The sequence below is a fragment of the Bremia lactucae genome, linkage group LG1, assembly GCF_004359215.1.
Source record: "Bremia lactucae strain SF5 linkage group LG1, whole genome shotgun sequence".
In the NCBI taxonomy this organism is placed as follows: Eukaryota; Oomycota; class Peronosporomycetes; order Peronosporales; family Peronosporaceae; genus Bremia; species Bremia lactucae.
In genome coordinates this window covers 1,833,908-1,857,716 of record NC_090610.1, presented here as the reverse complement: position 1 = coordinate 1,857,716, position 23,809 = coordinate 1,833,908, and the positions used below count along the sequence as shown (strand labels likewise).

Below are 23,809 nucleotides of genomic sequence, written 5' to 3'. Positions count from 1 at the left end.
ATTTAAAGCAGTTTTGTTAGTAATTTGTTTATTTCACAGCCTCGCACTCCTTGTTCAACTGAGAGAAGTATATATTTTTTGCGGTTGGCACTCAACCGATCGCGGACATACAACCGGAATTTTCTTAAGCAGACGAGCTATTTACCGCTCCATTTATCTATCCACGTCCACTTCCGCGACTTTCTGTTTCGCAAAGCAGCTATAAGTTGTGGAACGATATTAAGGCGTATTTTTAAAGATCCTTTGGCTCTAGAATAAGCTTAGCGGCAATAACATACCCGGCCACAAGAGCCACGTTATTTAGCTGCCTGACGGCTTCCTTTTCGTATCCTCCAGTATGGTAAAACACATACTAATACAAGAAGACGGGCAACGCTTCCGTGACATCACCTGTATAAGAGTACAAGCTTGTTGTGTGAGGCCATATTTGACGCCTGCCAACTACCTAGTTGTGTCAGATAGTGTGTGCCTTGTAGTGTGGGGTCGTTTGAAAATCGGTGTAACGGGGAACTCTTTGCTAGTACTGCCTGATTACAGTGAAGGTGGGCTGGCTCAGTTACTTCACGTACACGACGTGCAGAGGAAAATTTCAGGTAGCTAAGTAGTCTTAGCTGCCAAAGGTTAGTTATAAGGCTTCTAAAATAAAGTAAAAGTAAAACTGTATTAATATATAAGCTCCTACGTAACGATCTTATTTTTACTAGTGACTTTATTATAGTAATAATACAAACTAGTGGCGCCTAACACCGCACAATCGTGTCTTGCGCTATTGTCGGGGTCGATTAAAGCTTAAATCAGCTAATCAATAGTACTAATGTCTTATCAAATCAATATTACCAAAATTGGTAATACTGAATTTATTAAGTCGAATAATTAATAAAGATAATTATTGTACCTCTTTGCTTATTTCCTTTCATAGAACAAAATACTTATTATTCCTTTTATAGAAAATAATACTTTGTAATAGCACACCCCGTTTACATCCCCCCCCCAAACCAACAGCCGCTATAGTGACTGATGCGAGGTGATAGGAAAATACTATTATGTATTTCCCTGTAATTTTGCATTATTGCTTTTATTTAAAATTCCAATTTTATCGCATGTTCGATTTTTGTTCAGAAATCAGTATGGCGACGAACGAGTATGTGCGCATAGCTCGTAAGAGGTGATGACGAGGTTGTTCGACTCGTCGGACCTCATTGGTTGAGAGTCCTATGATAATAACTTCATGAGCGATGATCACTCTGGTGAGGTTAGTATGCGTCACCAGGAACGAAGTGATCGTGAAGGGAATAATGCAGCTGGCGGTGCTACTTTGTATAACCAGGAAAGAACTGATTTTAAGGATCGCTCCGAGAGCCATGTTAGCGTCAACGTTTAAATGAGCCATCAGGAGAGGGACCGCGATACGTTGCGGTTCGCTCCAGCAAAAGAAGCCTTAACTGTTCTCTAAGGGTATCCTAACTCATTGGTTGGTATGACCGACGATTGATACCGAATTCCTTTATTCGACTCATTCAGACTTCACAATGCTGGTGAAGCTGAAACAGATTCTTCATCGATACCTTTTTCTGGCGTCGGTGGTACACTTGTAAGCGGGCAAAGGATGCCAAACCTTTGTTCCAAGCTTGGACAGCATTTGTCGAGAATGTGCAAAGCATACGTTGCGAGGTCTGGCTTGATTTACTGAATGTTTTCCGTGAAAGTCTCGAAAAACGACCGTAGTCGGTGCACGCTACAAGCTGCACCATTTGTCTAGAGGCAGAGATACCTTGCTTCTCGTGGGGGGCTCATGTTCATGCTGCTATGAGGGCGCAGGTCGTGCCCCTAAGGAAGCATACTCCCTTAAAGATTGTCATTGAGGACGCTCATTTCTTGTGAGATGCGTCATGGGATTGAGAACCACCAATCCTTTTACGAGCGTGAGAAGAGCTCGTTCTCCGACGGGTCTTCTGTCGAGGAGGATGGGTCCCGTCGTACTGCAAGACGAGACCCGGAACGTCCAACATCAGTTGGGAACGAGGTTCTCGAACTATCATGCGAAAGTGGATATTCTCGCCAACGAATGAGATAACTTGCTCGAACCCCCTTTGTCTCACGGTGGTTCAAGAAGCTTTCAACAAGAAAACGCTTATCACCACCTGAATCCATCAATGGATGTGGATGAGGAGGGAAGATCGGGTTCGCCTTGTTTGACGAACCCGAATCAACATCGTGATCTGAATCACACCCTTTATTATTTTAGGGAAGATATTGGTCACGAGCGATCCCGTCGCCGCGAGTTAGCGGTGACAATTTATATGGTTTCTCGTGACCAGTTAATAATTTGTGCGAAAGTTGCGACTGATCATTTGGCGAACGAAAGGACACAACGGTCCCTTAAAACGAGCTGTTCACAGCTCGTCAGAAGATCTCTTTATTGAAGGAAAGAGTGGATCGTCTGGTTCAAGAGATCCGGACTTTGTTCCAAGACAATAAGGCTTTGGCTCGTAACCATCAGGCTTTGGCGGATGCCTTAGACCGTTTTCTGGTGTAATCCCAAATCGGAATAAGCCTCGTATTGATGATACAGGCGGAGACATCCAACAGCAAATGTAGGATGTGGACGCATTCTACGAAGCAGCTCGATCGTGGACGCATTGCCTTAGCGATTTAGCACACGAAACGGGCCGATATACCTGTGCAGTAATTTATCACTGCCTACATTCGTCACTACGTGCTTTGGGAGGAGGTTTACCGAAGACAGTAGGACTAGGTCATTAAAACTAATGAAATTACGTTTGCTCTTCCATTTTTTGTCAGAGTTCCGTTTCTGTCGGTCCACCGCATCAGCGAAGGAATCCTGTACGAACCGGACCACTGCTTCTCCAGCCAGCAGGATCACCTGCTGACTCGGTTTTATTTTGTTTTCAGTGTGACCGGCTCGCACTGCGGAGATGTCAATCTCTTTATTTTGAGAGTATTATCGTTCTCATTAATACTATTGTTTTCGATGCTAAGTCTTTTATCATCGCTGTCAAAAATTAGTAATAGCATTGTTGTTATATTGAGTTTGTCCACTTCAATGTTAATCAAATCAACATTGGTATCCTTCGCATTAAATTTAGTGCTAATGCGTGATGAGCAAGAGCTAGAAAATTCTTTGCTCGAGCGAGCCCCCCCCCCCCTTGAATAAGAGCCACTTTCAAATAGGGTGGGTATACGTGGATGGCGTAAGTTATTCAGGAAAAATGGTGAATGCTTTGAAGAAGCATGGACTGATTTGTTGATGGCAAATTCTACCATCGATTAGAATTCGCGCCACATCCTTAAGCTGTGGATGACTCCATACTGGAGTAAGATTTACCATTTTGCTGAACCGATCAACAAAAACAAGAATACCATAATTCTTATATTCGCCGTCGGGAATCCGAAGACAAAGTTCATGGAAACAGACTGATAACACTCTGCCGGAACAGGCAGAGGTTGTAACGGAGCACGAGATGAAGCACTGGACTTCACCCGTTTAAAAAAATCGCAAGAAAGTATGCACTTGCGGACGAAACGCATACTGGCGTGGCCAGCAGAAGTCGCGACTTATCGTGAGATGGGTCTTATCACTAACACGATGACCACTTATTGGTGCATCGTGGCACTGATGCATGATGCGTAAGCGCAAATCATTATGGTGGGGATGACGACACAAGGTGTATCGCCAGCAATGGCTTTGTTATACAGTAGCCCATTGCGTGTTGTGTATCGATCTGCTTAGGATCGCTACAATTCGGACAATCCTTAAAAGGATTGTCGGGATGGATCTCTAAGGTAATCCATCAACCCTTAAAGAACCTATTCTTCTTGATGAGCTTTTCTAACGTCGTCGAGCAATGTTGACGACGGAACACTTATTGTTGTATCAGTGGCCTTATGCTCACTATTCGCTTGCGCAGCCGGCTCGACATCGGATCGGCGCGAAAGGACATCAGCGACGACGTTAGGTCTTCCTGGCTTAAGCTCCACGGAGAAGTTATACTCCGCAAAGAAAGACAACCATCTCGCCATTCTTTTTTGTGAGAGGTGTAGACTGTTTACGACCGTGTGTAAAGACGCATGGTCCGTATACACAATGAACGGTCTATATCCCAAGAGATGATCTCAATCTAAGCCAGTGCGTATTATTTGGCAAGGAGTTTATTGTCATGAACTAGATAGTTGCGTAGAGCTGGTTGAAAGTGACGCGATTTATAAAAGACGTCGCGCTCTACGCCGTCTGTGTCATATCAAAATAACTCACAGCCGATTGCAAAATCGGTGGCGCCACAGACCACATGAATCGGTCCGTCTTGGTTCGCACTCGCCAGGATTGGCGATTGCATCAAGATTTGCTCGATACCCTCAATGGAACGCTGATAATCAGCGTTCCATGACCACTTTTCATTTTTCTTCAACAAAGAAGATAGATGTACTGTCATTTCGGCATAATTGGGTGACTACTTGTGCAGGTACGCCGCTAAGCTGAGGAACATTCAAAGTCACTTTAGATCGACTGGCACAGGCCAAACGGTGATCGCCTTGATCTTTTTCGGATCCGGGTGTACACCGTGTTTACCCACGATGCATCCAAGAAGTGGTATTTCGATTGCAGCGAACATACACTTCTTAGGCCTTGCATACTACTCGTGCTTACGCATAAGTGTAAGAATTTTTCGAACGTGGGTCCGATATACTTCAACGACCGACTTTCCATTCATGGTTCTCCATTGAACGTAGATATTTTATAAAAAAACTCGAATCGAAATCCCGCACCGATCTTAACAGATTGGCTACACATTTGTTACAAGTCGCAGGGGCACTACCAAGTCCCTATGGTATGACTAGTCACTCCCATAGCATACCGCTTAGGGTGCTTAATGCTGTGAACGGGATTTCTTGTTCACGCATTGGTATCAGATAGAATCCATCCATCAGATCCATCGACGAAAATATAGTACTCTTGGACATACAATCAATGATTACGTCCTATCGCGGTATCGGCGTTTGAGACGATACCGTTACGGCGTCCGATTTTTTGAAATCGTGCACAATCCGGCATCCTTTGTTGCTTTACACACACAGAAGGTCGGAGAGCTATGTAAAGAGGTTGAATCCCTCACATGGCCTGCTGCTAAGCGATCGGTAGATATAATATCGATCGCTAATACACGAAGCAATAACCACTGCTTCATGACAAATTGTTTCGAAACTAAAATTAAGTCGATTTCGTGTCGAGTGCCTTTATCCTTAGGCAACCCGTACAGTACTGATCAGGAAGGATATCCTTAAATTCTATAAAATCCTTAATAAAGGGGGTTTGTCTTCAAAAATTCCCACGATGGGACGTAAAAATTTCAATCGGAGTCTTCTTACCGTGGACTCTTTCGTCCATCGATGAGGTGCTGAGAACCCGTTCGCTCTTAGAAAATACTATTTCCGACCGAATATCGGCCACGTAGTTGTCATCTGTGTCAAGTACGCAGATCTGCTTGACTTTGCCACTACGCAGATCACGCAAGAACCGTTTCGGTTGAAGCGTTAGTAATTGAGTTAGCACCGAATTTGAATTCGAAGCGCTACTAGATCAAGCGTAAAAGTGCCTTCACTTGATCCATTGTTTACTAAGACATTTATTGTCTCACTTTTCCCTTTGGAACTTATTTCCAAAGGTACTGGGAGCCTTTGACCACAGGTTTCTGGGAACTTATTCCCACAAATTCTTGGGGATTTGTTCTCTCGAGCTTTATTTAGGAGTATCCTCATTAACTGCCTCTAGCTGTGGTTGCGCTACCATCCAGTCGATCAAAGACATTCGCACTGGCTCTTATAGACAGGCATTTTAAATTCTGTTGGATGTTGCATTACAAGTTAGCATCCTTATTTCGTATCACTCAACTTATTCAAGTGGTCGAACTTCGACGCTGCCTGTGCTTGTGTACAGCCATCGGTAACTATGTCCACGTCACAATGGTGAACCTTTAGCGGGGTCTGTGCTTGTGCACAGCCGTCGAAATCTAACTCCACAGTTTGATGGGTATTTTCACTGAGGTCTTGTGCAGTCATGCTAACGACTGATCCACAAGTGATGCCATCGCACTCGCAGGGCATGCACACGCTTGTGGACGCTCCAAGACGTTCATCAGTTGGCCAGATGATGAACAAGAGATAGGATTGATGCTGCTAATTTATACATGGCTAGTACTTTATGAGCCATGGTAATCCAAGGATGACATCAAATTTGTCATCCAAATCAAGTACAATATATCATCATCGTACTGTTTTCCCTGTAACGTGTATTGGATGTCAACTAGATGTTTCTTACTGTACAGATACACCTATTGCTAGGCGCGCTGTCATCCTCGTTAGAGAGGGATTGCGCTCAATAAACTCGAGTTTGCCATCTTCTTGCGATTGGCGTCTAATAAAATTATTCGACGCCCCACAATTGACTAGGGACTTAAGTGGCAAGGGTGATGAGGTTAACCTCATCCCTGGGGCAGTTACACACAACGTTTGTGTGTCAGGAGCAACTTTGGTCAAAAGGCCTGCAAATTCTTTTGACGTTGCTGGATCAGTAGGGCGCTCCGCACCTACTGACCCCGACCGTTTTTCTTACGATTCGCCTCGCCGTTGCGGTTTCGCAACACGTCGGGTCCGCGTCCTCCGCTATTCCTACCGAGAGGTCGGTCCTTTCGCTCAGTGTTATTTGGCACTGGCTTTGGGGCACTACAGTCAAAGGCGTAGTGACCCATTTTTTAGCAACGATTACATTTTTGTAATCGTTTGTAATTTGAAGAGCGAGGTTTCTCGCTCTCTACATACGAGAGGTCCATGGGTTCTGAACCTCTGTTTTTTTGTCGTATTCAATGGACGATATGCACCCTAGTGGATGAAAGCCTGTTTCAGGCTGAAATCCTTCTTTCGCTTCGTCTAATACGACGAGCCATATTAAAAGGGAGTCGCTTTGGTTGCCTTAAACTTAGAGATTTCTATAGTATTTCTTCCGGGTCCACGCGGAAGCGTCGGCTCACTAGCAGCATCTTAATGCTGATGTCTCAACATTGTTGACTCCCTGATCTCAACATCTCTGTTTGTTGAGAGCCTTGCTGGTGAAGCAAGGCTACTTTCTCTTGGGCCCCGTCGAGTTCATGCTAAGTGAACTCGGCTATTGCCGGATTTTGCTCGTCTCTTTGTAGAGCGAACAACATTGCGCTAACGGCTGGCCCGCTTATGACCGAGCTCAGAATATTTCACGCGTTGCGTGAAAGCCTTCTTGAGGGTCTTGAAAGCTTTCTCGTTCTTCATCCAACATGTCCATGTTGGATAAAACATGCTTTGGCCGTTGAACGGACTACGAAGTGCTACCAGATGTAACATGGCACCCTTTGCTAGTCCTATTAACAGTACTAGATAACCCACACTGATTACAGTGAAGATGGGGTGGCTCGGTTACTTCACGTACATTACGTTCATTGGAAGATTACAGGTAGCTAAGTAGTCTTAGCTACCAAAGGTTAGTTTTGAGGCTTTCAGAATTGAGAAAAAGTAAAATTTATTTATATATTAAGCTCCTACATAACAATCTTCTATCTACTTCTGACTTTATTGTATTAATAATACAAACTATGCATGGCTCCTCTTTGCGCACCAATCAATAAAATCAAAGTCTTATTCCATCAATATTACCAAAATTGGTAATATTGAATTTATTAACTCGAATAATCAATAAAGATAATTATTTGTACTTTTTTGCTTAGTCCCTTTCACAGAACATAAATTCAATTATTACTCATAGGAAATAATGCTTATGTAACCAATTGCCAGCCTATAAGGCACATGCCAATAAAGATTCATGTTTTGAACAGTTTGCAAAGGTACGTTTCTTCGGAATTCTTGTGATTAGAGAAAATGTTGAACGATCCCATAGCTGCGCAGATGTCCCGCTTAATTTGAAAAAAATCGCAATTTTAATTGCATGCCTGCAATTGCGCGTCTAGGCGATAAAAATGCAACAGATTAATTATTAGCTATCTTACAAATTTATAACCTTTTTAATCCAATTCGATGCAATTCCGTAGCAGTAAGGTACTTATACGTGTATTCGTAGCCATTTTCCACGTGAAAAATCAAATACGTTGCTGTATCACGTGCCTCATCGTCAACAAGTCGAGCCTTGACCATTCTACCATCTTGAAGCCAGCGACCGACCCATGGATCCACGTCTGGATCATACTTTATATGTCGCCCATCTTCCAATACGCCACTTATGCTAACACGCCCAGTTGCATCGACTACAATTTCTGACGCAGCACTACCGCGATTGTCTGGTGCTCGAATGTCGCTGTAGCTTGTATCACACATAATCACATCTTCAAATGCTACCACGTCACTGCTGCGGCCTTCTGCACACGTGCCGTGTTGCTTGTATGGGTGCTTGACGACTGTCGGGCAATTGCCGTGAGGTGTGTGTCCCATAATTATACGTCGAATACCACTATTCGAAAGCAGCGACACGATTTCGTCTGGCATTAAAGTCGGCATTCCCGAGGGCAATAAGTGACGGCCCATAACAACACTATTAGCATAACCAGGCTCAACATAACGTATCAATTTATTCCCACCGCGAGAAGAGCGATCTTCATTCCAAGTTGGATGATCAATCCATTCCTGAATTTGTTCTCGATACCATGCATTTAGGTGTTTAACCCACTCCAGAACTGAGTCGAAGCGCTTTAATGGTTCATTAGGAACGAAACCAAGTGCAGAAAAGCTGGCATCCTTGTCACCGTCAATGATTCCACCATGCACAAACAGTGTCTGATGCATCACAAAAGCCAAGCTGCCTTGTAATAAATACTCACGTAGCACACCATCCTCGCGGATGCTATCGGCGTACGAACTCATAACAATTTCATCCGTAATTTCCTCGTCATGATTCGCTTGATTCAAATAAAGCTCAGCCCGACGTCGCTCAAAATCTCCCTGAGCCCCCATCGTGTGATCGAGCATCCATTTAAGTCGATTTGTCTTAGTATTGACCGCATCAAGCGCACTCTCCTTTGCGTCAAGTGTCGTACAGTTGATTTGATCGTTTAAGAATTTTTTTAGCGTCAAACGTTTGTCCTTTGGCACCCACGTCGGTCCATCCAAAGTTTCTGTGCATCCATAATAATAGTATGACAGTTCATCAAGTCAGTTTTAATTCTTAAAAACACCAACCTTTGGCCATATAGCTCAAATTCATTTCACTATCATCAAGCTCCGACGTAAGCCGTATTTTGTTTACGTCGCGGTTACCCACAAGAAGTATGACTCGGTCCTGGTGGCGCTTTTTCAAATTTACGAGCTGCTCGTAACATCTGCAATTTTTCTTGTGTCATTGTTTACAACTCAACCTAATATAGCGATTTCTCACTTGAGTGTATTATTCCCTTTGTCACCCGCGTCGCCTCCAAATATTAGCATGCAGTCATCGCGCAGTTCCAGGGTTTCCTCACGAGCTCTTATTGTCAGCTTCAAACAAGCGGATTGGCTAACAACGTTACGAACGTATTGCCAGTTTCCTTCCACGTCCGTAAGCACAGCCACACGCTGCGCTAAGAGCGGCATGTGCAGCCAGGTCGTCAGAATTGAGATTAACAAATACTGCATGTTTCAAATAAGTTTTATATTCTGCTTCAAAAGCAATTTTGCATGTTTACTTTTGTGAGTCCCTTGGTTTTAATATTTCGTCTAGGAGATTTTATTTTCTCGTCAGGCTTGTTCTTGATTGTCAAAATATAGAAAATACTATTTTATGATGGTACGCTTTCTTGTCCTCGCATCTTCGTTGCGAACTTCACTGAGGGGTGGGTTTAAGCAATAATTAGCTAAAGGTAAGAAACAAAGAATGTTCCAAGATTTATCTGCGGAAATGGCCTCGCCCTGAAGGATTCGAAAGCCTTAAATCACCAACTCCACGCTTTTTCCGCCGCTTATCATTTCCAAATGCCGAGTCATCCTGGTCCGCGCCATTTCCTTCGCGCTTTGAAGCACGATGTAGTTTGCGCATATCCGCCTGCGGCACGAAGGACATTTCACGGATATAGCCGCCATCAGTAGTTTCCGCCTTCTTAAAAGCACTACGCTCGCTTTCATGAATACGCTGAATTTTTAATCGCTTTGCGAGTGGCAGCCTGGCCAATTCTTTTCTCTCGCGTTGTGCAGCACGATCACTTGAGGATCCGAAAGACATGAGATCACCCACCTTCTCGCCATTTGCAATTTCATAAAACTTGGGGGGAGGTCTCCGTTTTTCTTTCGGAGAAGTCCGCTTCGCCGCCGGCTGCTGAACTTCTTGCCCCTCGTCTGAAAACTCGTCACTCGGACTTCCTTCAAGTGTGTTTTCTTCCTCATCATCGTCGATCACACGGGCAAACCGATCACTCACCTCGTCGTCAGCAGCCTCATCGTCGGTGCCAGCATCACTGTCCATGTCTTCCTGCTGCTTGAGCTTCTGCCGCGTATTAGCTGCGCTTGGATGAAGCATACGGTACGCCTCACTTTCTTCGTCAACTTCAAAATCTGATGATGTAAACATCCGCGAGAAACGCTCGTCACGAAGCGGGTTCGAGAAATTTTGGTCGGAGTTGGTCTCATCGCCGACTTGAGTATTGCCTTTTTTTCGTTTGCTTTCGTTTTGCAGAATCCGCTCAGCTGTGGCGCGATTGATCTTGGGCAATCGGCGCGGGATAGTAATACGGTTAGCCTGCTTCGATTCAATTTTTTCTTGAATCTTTTTCTTACGCCACTCTTCGTATGCAAAAGGTTCTGCCACAGCTTTAACCTTATTATATAGACGAGCATTCATAAAGAATCCGTGCATATATGCCTTAAGCAGCGGCGTGCCTACTAAGTGATCAAGCCCAAACGAGGCAATATCAGCACGGGTGACGAAACGGTAGTCGTCGTATACTGTGGACTGCGCCTCTTCCTCCAACTCTTCTGTAAGTGAGTCCAAGAACGAACACCACTTCGGAGCGATGCCTAACTCTGGAATATAGTAACTCATTATACGTTCCTGTTCACCAGCCACAAGCAGTACGCCGGACTTTCCCTGAGATCCTTCCACGACGCACACATCCTTAATCTCCGCCGGCGTTTCAACGTTTGTAAACACAGCACCATCCCGACGGTCCCAAATCTTGATCACCTTGGCGTCTGATGAAACAACTTTTCGCGCGTAGTCGTGAAATTGTAGGTTTACAATTGGGAGTCCATATTGGTGGTGCTTCTCTAGCAATGGACGCGAGGACCGCAGATCGTACAGCAGACACTGTCCTTCAGTTGTTCCGACACCAAATGTCAGCCCATCGTCATCAAATTTTAGCGCTGTAACCTCAAACTGCTTGTTTGAGTTCGTTGCGTACTGTGCTGCAATATCTAGACTCCCTACTCGTTGCTGGTTCCTCGTGTCAAACATCTCAACAATTCCATCGTCACAGCCGACGCCCAACAGTTGATGAATTGGATTAAGGTCCACAACATTTGCAGCTAAGAATTGTGTCTGCAGCTCCAGTGGAGCCACAAAGCGGCCTTGGTCCAGATTAATGCGATAAATGTCAGAACCCGACGCCGCCACGTATAGTTCGCAATTTTCTCGGTGATACGTCATGTCTCGACCAAATCTTGGAATGCGCATGCTGTAGTGTGTACCATACGGCGCATGGAAGGCCACGGATCGGTCGGCCTGCAGGAAAGCGAGCTTACCAAAATCACTCGACAATACCTCGAGCTGTACTATCTCGGCGTCCAATCCGCGCTCAAACTTTAGACTTAAGTCGCGCACATCGTAAACTTTGACCAAAGGAGGGTACAAGCCTGTAGCCACTACATAGTTGCCATCTGGGGACATGCGCACACGCTGAGAGCCTGCCCGAAAGTGAAAATCTTGCAAAAGTTCCACGCGCCGACGGTATTCCTCGTCTTTTGCTAGCGCCTTCCGATTGCCGCCCTTCTCAGCAAGCCATTGCGGCAGCGTTTTACCGGATGATAAGTTATATATTTTGACACCATTAAGAGACGAAGCTGCAAGAGCAGCCATTCTGGACGAAAAGTGTTTTTATCTGTTGCTAGACACCAGCCAATAGAGCAGGATATTACGATTGGCCAAAACCAATTAATCAGTTTATGTTCATTAACGTCAGAACGGTTAGCCAATTGCAGCTCTAATTTATGAAATCTAGCAAACATGCAGCGATTCTGCTGGCGAGATCGCAGCGAAAAGCTCAATTGGAGCCTACTTCGAGATTTGGACGTAATTGACGTGATGCAGCAAGGTAATCCAGCATACTAGAGCCGTATGCTCTTCACATAACATTTGCGCGACTACCGAGTACCTCGAGGAACCCCAAGACGCGCGACGCTTGGTTCCTCGTTCACATCTTGCAGCTGGCCATGGAATATTTGCTTTCTGCGCGAGCGGGTGACAGTGACATGCTAAAGTCACTGCACCAAGAATTGCGGTTGTTGGAACAGGAGCGAAATAAGATAATACTGAGCTTACAGAAGTGGAAAGTCAGGGCTCGTAGTTGCGATAAGCAAGTGGAAAAATTGCGCCAAGTTCTGAAAAATATTGCGAAATTATTGCAAATACACGGGTATTATTATTATTATTATTTAGATAGCTTGATAAATGCTTGATTACTGATGTGTCTTTAGAGCTTCGCCGTCGGCAGTAGTGAAGTTCAAGACATTGCTGACTGAGTTAATTTCAGAGAGACAGACACATCAAAAGCAACGTCAGTCAGTAGCGATTAGTGGGCTTAATAATGGCAAAATGAATTTTGCAGGTCATGAAGCTTGCGTGTGTAAATTTTGTGGAATTTATTTCTCGTCAGCAGAATATTTGGAGACGCATATTGTGCGCCGACATGGAAGAAAGAGTGTTGAGTTAGAGACGCTTGCACCGGTTAAAATACAGCGAAGATTTACTGATGCGGATTTAAAAGAGAACACAGAAAAAACTGCGATTGCAGCAGCACCTGAGGCTGTGATGCATAAAATTGTTGCGCAGATTGAACGAGCACTACATGAACATGAAGGGCGACTGCGCTCGTTTGCTCAAGAGGAGGCAGAAAAAGTGATGCAGATGTACAAGCGACAGCTCATAGATTCTAAACAATTAGAGGAAATCAAATCCGGTCAGCTGAAAATGGAGCAACAGCGTGAAGACTTACAACAGCTACTGGACAAAATGTATTTGCAGAAGGAAGAAGCCGAGGATGAGCTTAGTGATCTAAAAGTTCAAATCCAATCTCTTACAACGAAAAAGCAGATGCTTGAAAGCACGATCGATGTAATCTGCCCTTTACCACATAAATGTGATGAAGCGGCGGACGCAAAGATAATCAACTTGCAACAAATTATCGAGAAAGACAAGGCTGAGCTGACATCAGCACGTCGAGAACTGACACAAGTTCAAGCCCTGCACCTGTCCGCTCTAAGAAAAAAGAAAGCATTAGCGGCTAAGCTGGCTTTGTCACGAGAGGCCTGTTGTGTTCATCGCCAAGCAGCGAGCTCGCAAACGGAGCGACCTTGTATGATCTCTAAGAATATACAGACGGACGATTTCCAACAACGTGAGGTCCTCTCCACTATGCTACCCGACAAAAGATCTCAAATGGAGCAAACTTTAAGGGCTAATAAAGCAGTGCAGACAGTCGTAAATCGCAGCTGTGCAATCTTACAAGAACTAGTGGTGTGTAAGGACATATGTACAAATCCAACAAGGAGTAATAAAACGGATGTGAAAGTTCAAACAGAGGATACAATGCCAGCGCCTTTTTTGGAAGGCGTCGAGTCACGCATATATATAGTGGACGATCTTGGTAAAGACAATGCATTAGCATCTATCGCTAAGGTATCTGAGCCAATTTTGCATGGTTCAGCAGCTGACGAAAAAACCGTTATCACTGCCTGCCAAGGAAAACTTTCTGAGTCAATTACACAGAAATCAGATGAAATTATCGGTCAATTTCTTTTGGACAATACATCTGAACGTACTCATAGGTAACTACGTTGTTTTATTTGGAACTTTTCATTGCATTTATCTTACCGCTGGCTGTGTTTTTGTGTTTATTTTCGATTTGCAAGTGCGGCAAACAAAGTGGCGTCGCCTTGTTCAACAGTCTCTGGTAGCTACAGCACAATCCCTTGCCACAAATTCATTAAAAGTAGATTTCAGCATCATGAAAATGTGATTGAAGAACGTGTAAGAGCTTGTCTCGCACAGCTTGATCAAATGTCCTGTCGATTTGGTACTCCAGCCAATAGTACCAGATTATCCAACAAAAAATTTATACAAGTTCAGCAAGCTTTACAAAATCGTTCCGAAACACTGTCCTCGGAGGTCTTGTCAAAAATGGCAAGCTGCGAAAACGTCGTTAGCAAGATAATTAAGGAAGAATGGGTCCCCATGGAGGAGATAAAACCCAATTTGCAAAACAGTGTTAAATCAAAGGCGAAGGTGGAATCTGAAATTAGTCAGGGGATCAGAATGCAGGCTACGGCAACTTTTGGAGCCGCGACGGAAACAAAGCAACCGAGTGATTCCTCAAACGGTGCCAAAGTAATGAAAGATCTTAAATCTTTTAAGAAATTGCCATGTCGGCGACTCGTGAACGATATAGATGCGCAATTATGTAATGCTTATTCGATTATGGCTCCAACCCGTCGCTACTCTGCAAAGAATCAGTTGACTGTGCTTGTTAAAGAAGAAGCTTAGATCGATATTGCTTCCTTCACACCATCATTATTGATGCAAGCAAATCACCTATCCTATGTCGACTTAACCCCATTAATTAAAATGAGAATAATTCAAGCTGTAATGATTTCGCTAATGAGGAGGTTGTCCTGCCGTAGCAATTGTACTGTATGATATGCATGTTACGAAGACTTAATGGAGGAGATGCCACCCGCCTGATCAATAAGCTTTTCCGTCTTTACGCGGTACTCTTCATACTTAAATTGGTCCTTTTGAATACTCTCATCGCCCTTTTTGTACATTACAGCCAAATTGTGGCACGCTGGAGCAAAATTGGCATCGCAAGCTTTCTCTAAATACGCTTTGGCTTGCTGAATATCGCGCTTGATTGGGCTGTCAAGTGCTGGCGACATGTACATGGTCGCAACTCGATTACAGCTGTTGGCATCGTCGCGTTTACATCCTTCCTTAAATGCCGCAAGAGCTTGAGTAAAATTCTGAATCAAATTATAAATTAGCACGTTAGCGTATGTTTGTGTAAATATATTTAACCTTTTCGCATCCGATGCCTTGTATACGCATGAATCCAACGTGATGGCAACCAGCTGCGTGACCACCTGCACACGATTTTTCTAAGCAGAGAGGAGTTGTTGTACTACATAATTCCACAAAGCAACATATCGATTAAATTTGCATACCGAAGAGCTTTAATGCGTCGAAATCATTTTGCCCCACGCCTTTGCCAGCCACTAGCGACCACAATTAGTGAGTTTGTCGGACAACCCTTGTTTGCTCATAACGCAGCCACAACGTCGCTTACATTTCAGTCGTCCAAGATTAAAGCACGATGCCGGGTAATCATTTCTAGAGCAATTTAGCTCGTACATTGCGGCTTGGGTGATACATTGTCACAATTATATTAAGCAAGGCCAATCGAACGAGTTTGAAAGCTGTCATCGTCACCTGCATCCTTGTAATTCTTATCCACGACGGAAAGCCATTCGCCCCAGCTGTGGCAGGCGCTAGCATCACCTTCGCCTTCATTGCAGTTGGACCGGAACTCGTAGTGGCGCTCTTCGAGCTCTTGATTAACTCGCCTTATATCGGCATCACTAAGGTTTGGGTTGTTCATGGATACGTGTGATAATAATATTTAGGCGCCGCTGTAAATTAATACTACGGCCACAGCAAAACTACTTCGGCCACAGACAAAACTACTACGGCCACAGACATGATCACAATTTTGCCACCTCCACTACTTAATAATGGTGAAGGTGTCATAATAGAAAAATAGCCAATGAATACCAATGGTAATATATCGGATCTAACCTCCCGGTTCACATCATATATGTAGCGGAGCTACCTCGCTCCTAAAGTCAGAGGAGGACTTTCAGACTCAGAGAATCACTTAGTTCTATAGAACTAATGAATTAAGCAACTCAGGGAGTCGTACAAGCAATTAAAGCTTTAGGAATCGTAGTTCAAGGAATTCAGGGGTTCGTGGAACCAAGTGGCAACTAGTGTCCAAAAGGATATACCTTAGAAAGGCTTCTATCTCTTACAGATCAATGCGCAAGCCTTAGAAAGGCACTTAACGCTATAAGATCAAAAGGGGAACTGCAGTTTATTTAATTATTTAAATCTAAGATCCTTACCCTAGCTAATTTAAAAATAGATTTTGGCCGCCAGATTTATATCTGGCGGCGACCACATTTGTTACCCATAACAAATGATATTTAAGTAACTATTTTAAAATTAGGTAAAAGGGTATTTTACCCATAAAGTAAATGTACCACAACAACGGTTCTCCAACCGATGTGTGCCCCATTACACCCCCCCCATCAGACTGTTGACACCGAGTGACACGTTCGCTTCAATTCCTCTTTGAGGTTGGAGCCTAAACAGCTAACGGTTCGGTTGTGTTTTTCTTTCCTTTGTCTCATGACAATCAAGCGTGAGTTACAGACTCTTAGCGCCTTCCTCGACGATGAGGGAATGGTGGACTTTGAAAGTCACTTTCCATCAGAAGAGGAGGAGAAAGAGCGTCGTTCTCTCACGCCTTCTCCTCCGGATGAACGTCGGCGGGCCCCGAATCCGTTCCTAGAACGTGGTGCCGCTGATGTCTTAACTGCATTGAGCAGGACACGGGACCCTGAGTCCAAATATCATTACGAATCCGCTCGATGAAAAGCAAGAGCCGATAATCCTCATAGAGGGAAGAGCTCGTCGTCGGGCTGCCGAGATAGCGAAAGCTAAAGCTCATAGTGAATATAGATTCACTCCGCTTAGTGCAGACGAGCGTCTCAAATAGATAGCGGGTCACAGCTTGGGCATCTGGATCTTTGGTGACCCGGCGAATACGCCGGAGGAGATCGCTGCTCGCATCGATATTCATGAGCGATACCTTACGCCAAAGGTAGTGGCTCGAAGTCAGTATCTGACGCGTTTACGTGGTCAAGCGCGTGGGGCTTCAGTGACCTCCATGAAAGAAATTCCGATCATTTGTTTCCAAACGAAACAAGAAGTGAAAACGAAATCTCATTTGAGAACTGGGTCCACCGGGCCCGCCGACTTCGTAATATTTGGAATATCAGAGAGTCTGCGGATAGAGGTGATGTTCGTTTGGGATGGAAGCTTCGCTTCAATTTCGCTAAGCTTAAGGCCAAAGGCCAGTTACGTTCGGCATTTATGCCACAAAACGAAGAAAGGCCTAGCCGATATTTCAGTGCTTCGGCTGACCGTACAACCATGGATCGAAGCCACACTGAGGCTTTAGATCCACCTAATCCCACGTTTAGTGGTGGATAGCGTCGTTTGACGCGTGTTGACCCTGTGCTTGGCGCTCAAAAACGTCAACGGCGTACGGGCAATCTTGCCAAAGAGGTACCTCGAGCTCCAAAGAGTTTTCAGAAGAGGGGACCCTAGCCACTTCACCAGACACTGGTCTTGGCCCGTACGACGACGTCGCTTTAAAAATTTCTCTACGTGAAACTTGAAAGCCCTCTCCCGCGCAAGCAGCGCGGAAGGGGGTCGAATATTAGCGGAGGCATTTGATGCCCTAAAGCACGAGGTGCAACTTCTGAGTGAAGTCCTTCCTCGGGTTGAGAGCTCCTTTGAGGCAGCTCAGAGCCGTCTTTAGCAGCTGGAGGTCAGCAACCTCGTTTAGAGGGCCAGCTGGACAACCTGGTGAGGATGCAGCAATCTACGGCATGATTGCCTGTCTCGCCGCAAGCGCCTTTAAATCCACGTAGTAAGGGTCCCAATATGGCTTAAGCAAGCCGACGTGGAACAGGAAGGTTTAGCGTGTAAGCTAGGCCCTTCTTGGCCACGACCGTAAATGGTCAAATAAACGCGGGCGCAATTCGGTCATGAAGACCGTGGAAACCAAGTTAGTAGGTAGGTTTTTAGTATAGTAAAACTCGGTCTCCGACCATGTAAGAATTAATACAACTTCTGCACTTTGGCATCTGCTTGTTCTTTTTGTTTCTCTTGGCTATCCGTCATCGCATCCCTTACATGTCTTAAGACACTAGATCGCGTCGCGAGAAACTCGCTTACTTGTTTCCGAACTGTAACAGGGCTGATATCAGCAAGCCTATCGGCTAATTCTCCCTCACCAAGCCCTGAACCACGCAGTGGTATCGTTAATGGAACGCGTGGGTGGGTAAGACCGTTTATATAGAGCGGAGAAGGGCCTGCAGAGGCATGAACGGCGTTATTAACGCAAACTCCACCACTGGGAGCATTGATCTCCAGCGCTTTGGTGTCTGAGCACACACGCTGCCCGTCAGTGAAGAAGTAAAACGTCTTCAGTGACGCGATTCACACGTTCAGTTTGACCATCGGTCTGCGGATGGTCCGCAGTGGACATATCCAATCTGGTGCCAAGCACTCGGAAAATTGATTTCCAGAATTTACTCGTGAAACGGGGATCCCGATCAGAGACAATTGCCACTGGCAAACCATGTTGTCGAAACACGCGATCGATAAACAGCTTAGCTGTACCCTCACCATCAATGGAATCCGGCGCGGCCGCTAAGTGAGCCATTTTGCTCAATCGGTCAACAAAGACCACTATACCGGAGTTACCGGCTGAATCTTTCGGTAGACCGAAAACAAAATCCATACTAATGGACTCCCAGCAACCTATGGGGACGGGAAGACTCGCCAGTGGCGCAGCAGCATGCGCCGAGGATTTAACCCGTTAGCACGTTTCGCATGTGCGAACATATGTGCTGAACCATTTAAAAAGTTTGGGCCACCAATAGCTCTGGCTTATAGAGCCGTAGGTCTTTTCTCTACCGATATTACCACCAAGGACATTATCGTGTGCCTCATAGAAGATTCGGTACTTCAAGTCATCACATGAGGAACAACGACACGCGGAGGGCCGCGATGTCTGTGCAATAAAGCAACAGGTTGTTATCGATAGAAAATCGATGTAACCTTGCACGCAAACGTGCCGACAATCTAAAGCCCGATTCAGTGCTCTTTAGAGCCCGTAGCAGAGCTACACACTGTTCATCCTTTGCGAAAGCCGAACGGATCAATCAGTAATAGGCGACATTATAGACGTTAAATGAGAGAGCTCATAATCCGGCCTGCGTGATAACTCATCAGCCAAAGCAATCTGCTTGTCAGGCTTATATTTCACCTCGATGTTGTAATCCGCGAATAATGATAGCCATCGGGCCATTCTCTGTGAGAGATGGGGCGACTTAGTCGCCGTGCGTAATGACGCGTGATTGTATATATCACAAACGGTTTAGGGCCGAGCAGATGAACACTGAATTTGACGAGAGCATACTTCATAGCAAGTAACTCTTTGTCATGAACTGGGGTAGTTCTTTTCCGCAGCTTTAAGCTGTCTAGACTCTAACGCAATAACACGTTCGTGTCCATCAACATCTGTTTGTAACAGACCACTGCCAATGGCAAAATCTGATGCGTCACAGACGACACTGAAAGGCCAATTTGGATTTGGCAGTGCCAGAATCGGGGCATGGATAAGACTATCCTTGACTGCTCGAAAATCATTATTTTGGGTGATAATCCAGCACCATTCTGTATTCTTTTTAAGGAGATTAGATAACGGCCTAGCCATATCAGCGTAATTTTCGCTATGTTTGTGTTAATAATTGGCAAGACCCAACCACTCACGCAAATAATTTTGGTTTTTAGGAAACGGCCAATTTACTATGGCTTTTACCTTAGCGGGTTCCGCTCTAACGCCTCGCTTTCCAATGAAGCATCCTAAAAAAGGAATTTCATCTGCGCCAAAAATGCATTTAGATGCATTGGCATACAATTTGATTGTGCGCATGCACTCGAGCACTGCTCGCAAATGGTCGAAATGGTTTTCCATATCCGACCGACCCTGCTCCGCACGACTATGGACAAAAATGTTATCGAAATAAGTCTGTGCATAACCTCGATGAGGGCAAAACAGGTACGCCACTAGACGATTAAATGTTGCCGGTGCGTTGGAAAGCCCTTGTGGCATAACCAGCCACTTCCATAACATGCCGCTTGGGGTGCTAACCGCTGTAAGCGGGATATCGCTAGCTCGCATGAGAAATTACTAGTAACCATCGACTAAGTCCAATGCACTGTACATTGTACATCCAACCATATTATTCTGAAGAACATCCTTTCTAGGAACGGGGGTTTGTGCTGGTATAGTGACAGCATTAAGCTTATTAAAAGCATGTACAATGCGCCATTTACCATTTGGCTTTTTGACACAAAATGTCGGTGTCGAATGAGGAGATTTGCTCTCTCGTACCATTACAGCCTCGTGCTTAGCACGGAAAAAATCGTCAATGACGTCACACTGCTCCCTTGGTAATGGCCATTGTCTTGTAACACAGTATTTGGTTCCCGGAACTAAGTCAATTTCATGACGAACACCTCTATCCGGAGGTAAAATAGATGGTGGATTATTACATACCACATCTTGGTATTCCTTAATCAAGGAATAAAAGGGATCTGTAGGATCTTTAAGGATCGATGACCCATTTCGCGCACTAAGTGCAGCTTTTGTGTCATCTAAGACAGCTTCGTCTAGAAGTAATGATGAGTTTGACTCAATTGTTGGTCGAATGACCACCATTTCAGAAAAGTCACCAGCCTTTAAGGCTCGACCGCACTCATCAATAGACATTTCGTCTAGCTCTAAAAGAGCATGTAACGAAGGGATTGCCGCAGGGCTAACTTCTCCCTCAATGATACAGGTCTCCATTTACAAGCGTGTGTAATTGCTCATACGTATCACTTTGTGAGGGTATAAACGCTTCGCGTCTTCCCTGTCTTGGAGTATAGACAATACGCTTCTTAGGGCCGGGACATTCACGTCCCCGAACATTCCAGCCTGTATTGGTTCTATTCCAGACGTGATGTCTAATTTGACATCCGACAAGGAGTTAGGTAACTCAATTCCATATCCAGCGAAAGTTTACGTGTCGCTTCACGTGCATTAGAAGGGTTTGACCCAAAATACCCTGGCGAACCGCCAATAGTATCATTATTGACACTCAGTATGGTGACACCTCGGCCGAACATACTCGGTGGACTTAGACGTGTCACTCCACGTATTTCAGGGATATTTCACCCTTGATGACTCGACCTTAGGCCTACAATGCTTTCAGCATTCAGTGTATCGTTATTACAACGAGGGTCACTCGACGGAGTCCCACGGTACTTGTTTGCTATCGGTCTCGCACCAATATCTAGCTTTAGATGGAATTTACCACCTCGCTATATCGCAACCATAACAATTATTCCTTTAGAGTCGTCGTTAGATCCCATTTTGGACTTTGGTGCACCATCATACCCCCTAGATTACATTAATCGCAATAGCCACACACCTTAACTATCTACATGAGAGAAGTGTAATGCATCGGAAACCGTGTTTTCGTTTGGCGATGTTAGATGTACTGTTTGTAACAGGTGAGAAAAAGCCAAGAGCGCCCGCACTTGATTGGCAAGTCATAAGAGGAGCGAAAAGAAAGAGCAGCAAATCGTGCACGAGGGAGAAGTTGAGCTGGAAATAAGCGACAAGGTTCGGAGGTGTGCTCTTGCGCATGCATGTTAGTTAGTCTTTGGCTGTCAAGCTAAGGATGAATTTAATTTACTTTACTGATGCCAATTTTTGCGGAAGTGCATACTTACCTTTCAAATTGGCAAATCTTTGTGGTCTTTTTTTGTACCCACCATGGACGAAAGCTAGCCACAACAACCTTATCTTTCAGGTTTGTCGGCTTTCGCTCGGAATTTCTTTGTTGAGAAAGCATCTTGCTATAAACAAAGAATTACACAATTATTGAGAAGTCTTTTTGCAGGCCTTTTGAACTACTAAAGCTGGGAGGCCTGCATAAAGGTTTCTCAATATGAATTCTAGTTATCAACAAGTTGCTACCATTACGCTACTCTGGTTCCCAAATGTAATTTGGGGGGATCTATAGACGATTGAAAAGGAATAAATGATGATTTTTGATGCCGTGGAATGACGTCTTTATTCAATACAGACGGGGAGGGTGTGTGGCTATACCAAAAGGGGGGGTGCCTATACCGGTTCCCTATTGATACTATACTTCTTAATTATTTTCCTCTTGAAGAAATAAATAATAGATATGTAACGGGACACCGTTACATCAGGCCTCTCTTATTTCGTGTTTTGTCATAACTTCCCGAAAATGAAGAACGGTTGTAAATAGATCTAGAAGCTATCTGCCTTGTGCCCTTATTTGCATTGCAGCTTTCCATTTTGCCTGCCGTGCCGTATAGTAGTGTAGATTTAGGGGATTACTTTGCAAAAACAGAAGCAAGCGTCCGTCTGTAGCAATCCATTGACAGAACGCTCTGCCGTTCATGCATCAGTCATCGATGGCGACGCCGCGCGGCACTACGTTCCGTTCAACACTTGAGGTCACTTACGCGCTGAAAATCTCAGACCGCATCTGCGCACCAAAGCGGTTGTTTCGGTGTCCTGCCTGTTCTGTATTTATTTCGGTCGTGAAGGCGAAGACGACGGCGACCGCAGGCGCAAGCGTACCAGGGCGCGACTAGTTTTGGGTGACGGGCGCGTTAAATCCGAGAATTACACGTCCTACAGGATGCAGAGCTATGTGTGCCTAGTAATCACAAAACAAGGCCATTGTCAATACCATCATCCTGCACATGTTTTTTTACCAGGACGATTTGGTCAAGACAACTATGGAGCGCGTTAAGAAACTGTTTGAGGAGGCCGCAGAGGATAATGCTGGTGAGGACCTTTTCGAACGGATCAATATCCGCAAACCGCTGCAGTTCAACCCGGCGGTCGGTTTCATCGCGCTATCGATGTCATTCCGGCAAGTCGAAGGAATTATATTGCACGCCAAGGAGCGCACTTGAAACGCTTTGCCCGGATCGTTCAGCGACAGTGATGCATCGCCTGCATCGTCATTGCACTTAATCTGGAGGTGATCAGCACTATCTTGAATCGATCGTCCACTTGGTTTTTTTCGATCGAACTGGGAGGTCGAAAAGCGAGAAACCTCGCTTTTCGAAAAACAAGCAATTGCAGAAATGCATCGCTGTCAAGAATTAGGACACTACGCTGTGCTCCACGCCCAGCACCGAAAGGTACTGAACGTAATTTTGGACCGTAAAAAAAGGGCAACGGTCGCGGATCCGACGTTGTTGCGAAATTGCACCAGCGAGGCGGACCGCCAAAAAACGGTCGGGGTCAGTAGGGGTGCAACGCCCTACTGATCCAGAAAACACAAGAGAATTTGCAAATCTCTTGACTAAAGTTGCTCCAGACACACAATCATTATGTGTCTCTGCACCTGGCGATGTGATATTTCCCATCACCTTGAAGTTAAAAGTGACAAATGATTTGTCACTTAGAGCCCTAGTGGTCTGCGGAGCGTCGCATAACTTTATTCGTCGCCAGTCACTAGAGGGTCGTAAGCTCAAATATGTTGGGCTTGACATCTCTGCAACGAGGATGACGATGCGTCTAGCGACAGGCGCATCGATAACAGTAATGAAACGCGTAGTGAAATTGCA

General features: G+C 44.9%; 5 protein-coding genes across 5 annotated transcripts; 2 read left to right on the top strand and 3 right to left on the bottom strand.

Annotated features, from left to right (window-relative positions):
• Nucleotides 1-7,753: 7,753 nt before the first annotated feature.
• Nucleotides 7,754-9,663, bottom strand: CCR75_000013 (uncharacterized protein; the record flags this gene model as incomplete). Its single annotated transcript, XM_067958121.1, has 3 exons — nt 7,754-9,167; nt 9,232-9,371; nt 9,428-9,663. 3 exons carry the CDS (start codon nt 9,661-9,663, stop codon nt 8,053-8,055), a joined length of 1,491 nt encoding a protein of 496 aa, XP_067822543.1. The 3' UTR covers nt 7,754-8,052.
• Nucleotides 9,664-9,913: 250 nt separating this feature from the next.
• CCR75_000012 (uncharacterized protein) lies at nt 9,914-12,094 on the bottom strand (the record flags this gene model as incomplete). The annotated part of the gene is made up of 1 exon (XM_067958120.1): nt 9,914-12,094. The coding sequence occupies one exon, from the start codon at nt 12,092-12,094 to the stop codon at nt 9,914-9,916; it is 2,181 nt and encodes a 726-aa protein (XP_067822542.1).
• Nucleotides 12,095-12,241: 147 nt separating this feature from the next.
• CCR75_000011 (uncharacterized protein) lies at nt 12,242-14,776 on the top strand (the record flags this gene model as incomplete). Its single annotated transcript, XM_067958119.1, is given in 4 exon segments — nt 12,242-12,329; nt 12,347-12,650; nt 12,712-14,061; nt 14,146-14,776. 4 exon segments carry the CDS (start codon nt 12,242-12,244, stop codon nt 14,774-14,776), a joined length of 2,373 nt encoding a protein of 790 aa, XP_067822541.1.
• CCR75_000010 (uncharacterized protein) lies at nt 13,404-15,890 on the bottom strand. The gene is made up of 5 exons (XM_067958118.1): nt 15,719-15,890; nt 15,576-15,647; nt 15,308-15,504; nt 14,143-15,252; nt 13,404-14,057 (listed from the first exon to the last, which is right to left on the bottom strand). Exons 3-4 carry the CDS (start codon nt 15,335-15,337, stop codon nt 14,938-14,940), a joined length of 345 nt encoding a protein of 114 aa, XP_067822540.1. The 5' UTR covers nt 15,338-15,504; nt 15,576-15,647; nt 15,719-15,890; the 3' UTR covers nt 13,404-14,057; nt 14,143-14,937.
• Nucleotides 15,891-22,969: 7,079 nt separating this feature from the next.
• On the top strand, nt 22,970-23,149 carry CCR75_000009 (uncharacterized protein; the record flags this gene model as incomplete). The annotated part of the gene is made up of 1 exon (XM_067958117.1): nt 22,970-23,149. The coding sequence occupies one exon, from the start codon at nt 22,970-22,972 to the stop codon at nt 23,147-23,149; it is 180 nt and encodes a 59-aa protein (XP_067823035.1).
• Nucleotides 23,150-23,809: the final 660 nt, after the last annotated feature.

Excerpts from the sequence above, each read along its gene's own strand:
- CCR75_000010 (XM_067958118.1), bottom strand. The coding sequence starts at position 15,337 with ATGCGTATACAAGGCATCGGATGCGAAAAG. Across the intron at positions 15,253-15,307 it reads AAGGCATCGGATGCGAAAAG|AATTTTACTCAAGCTCTTGC; the intron begins GTTAAATATATT and ends AATTTGATTCAG.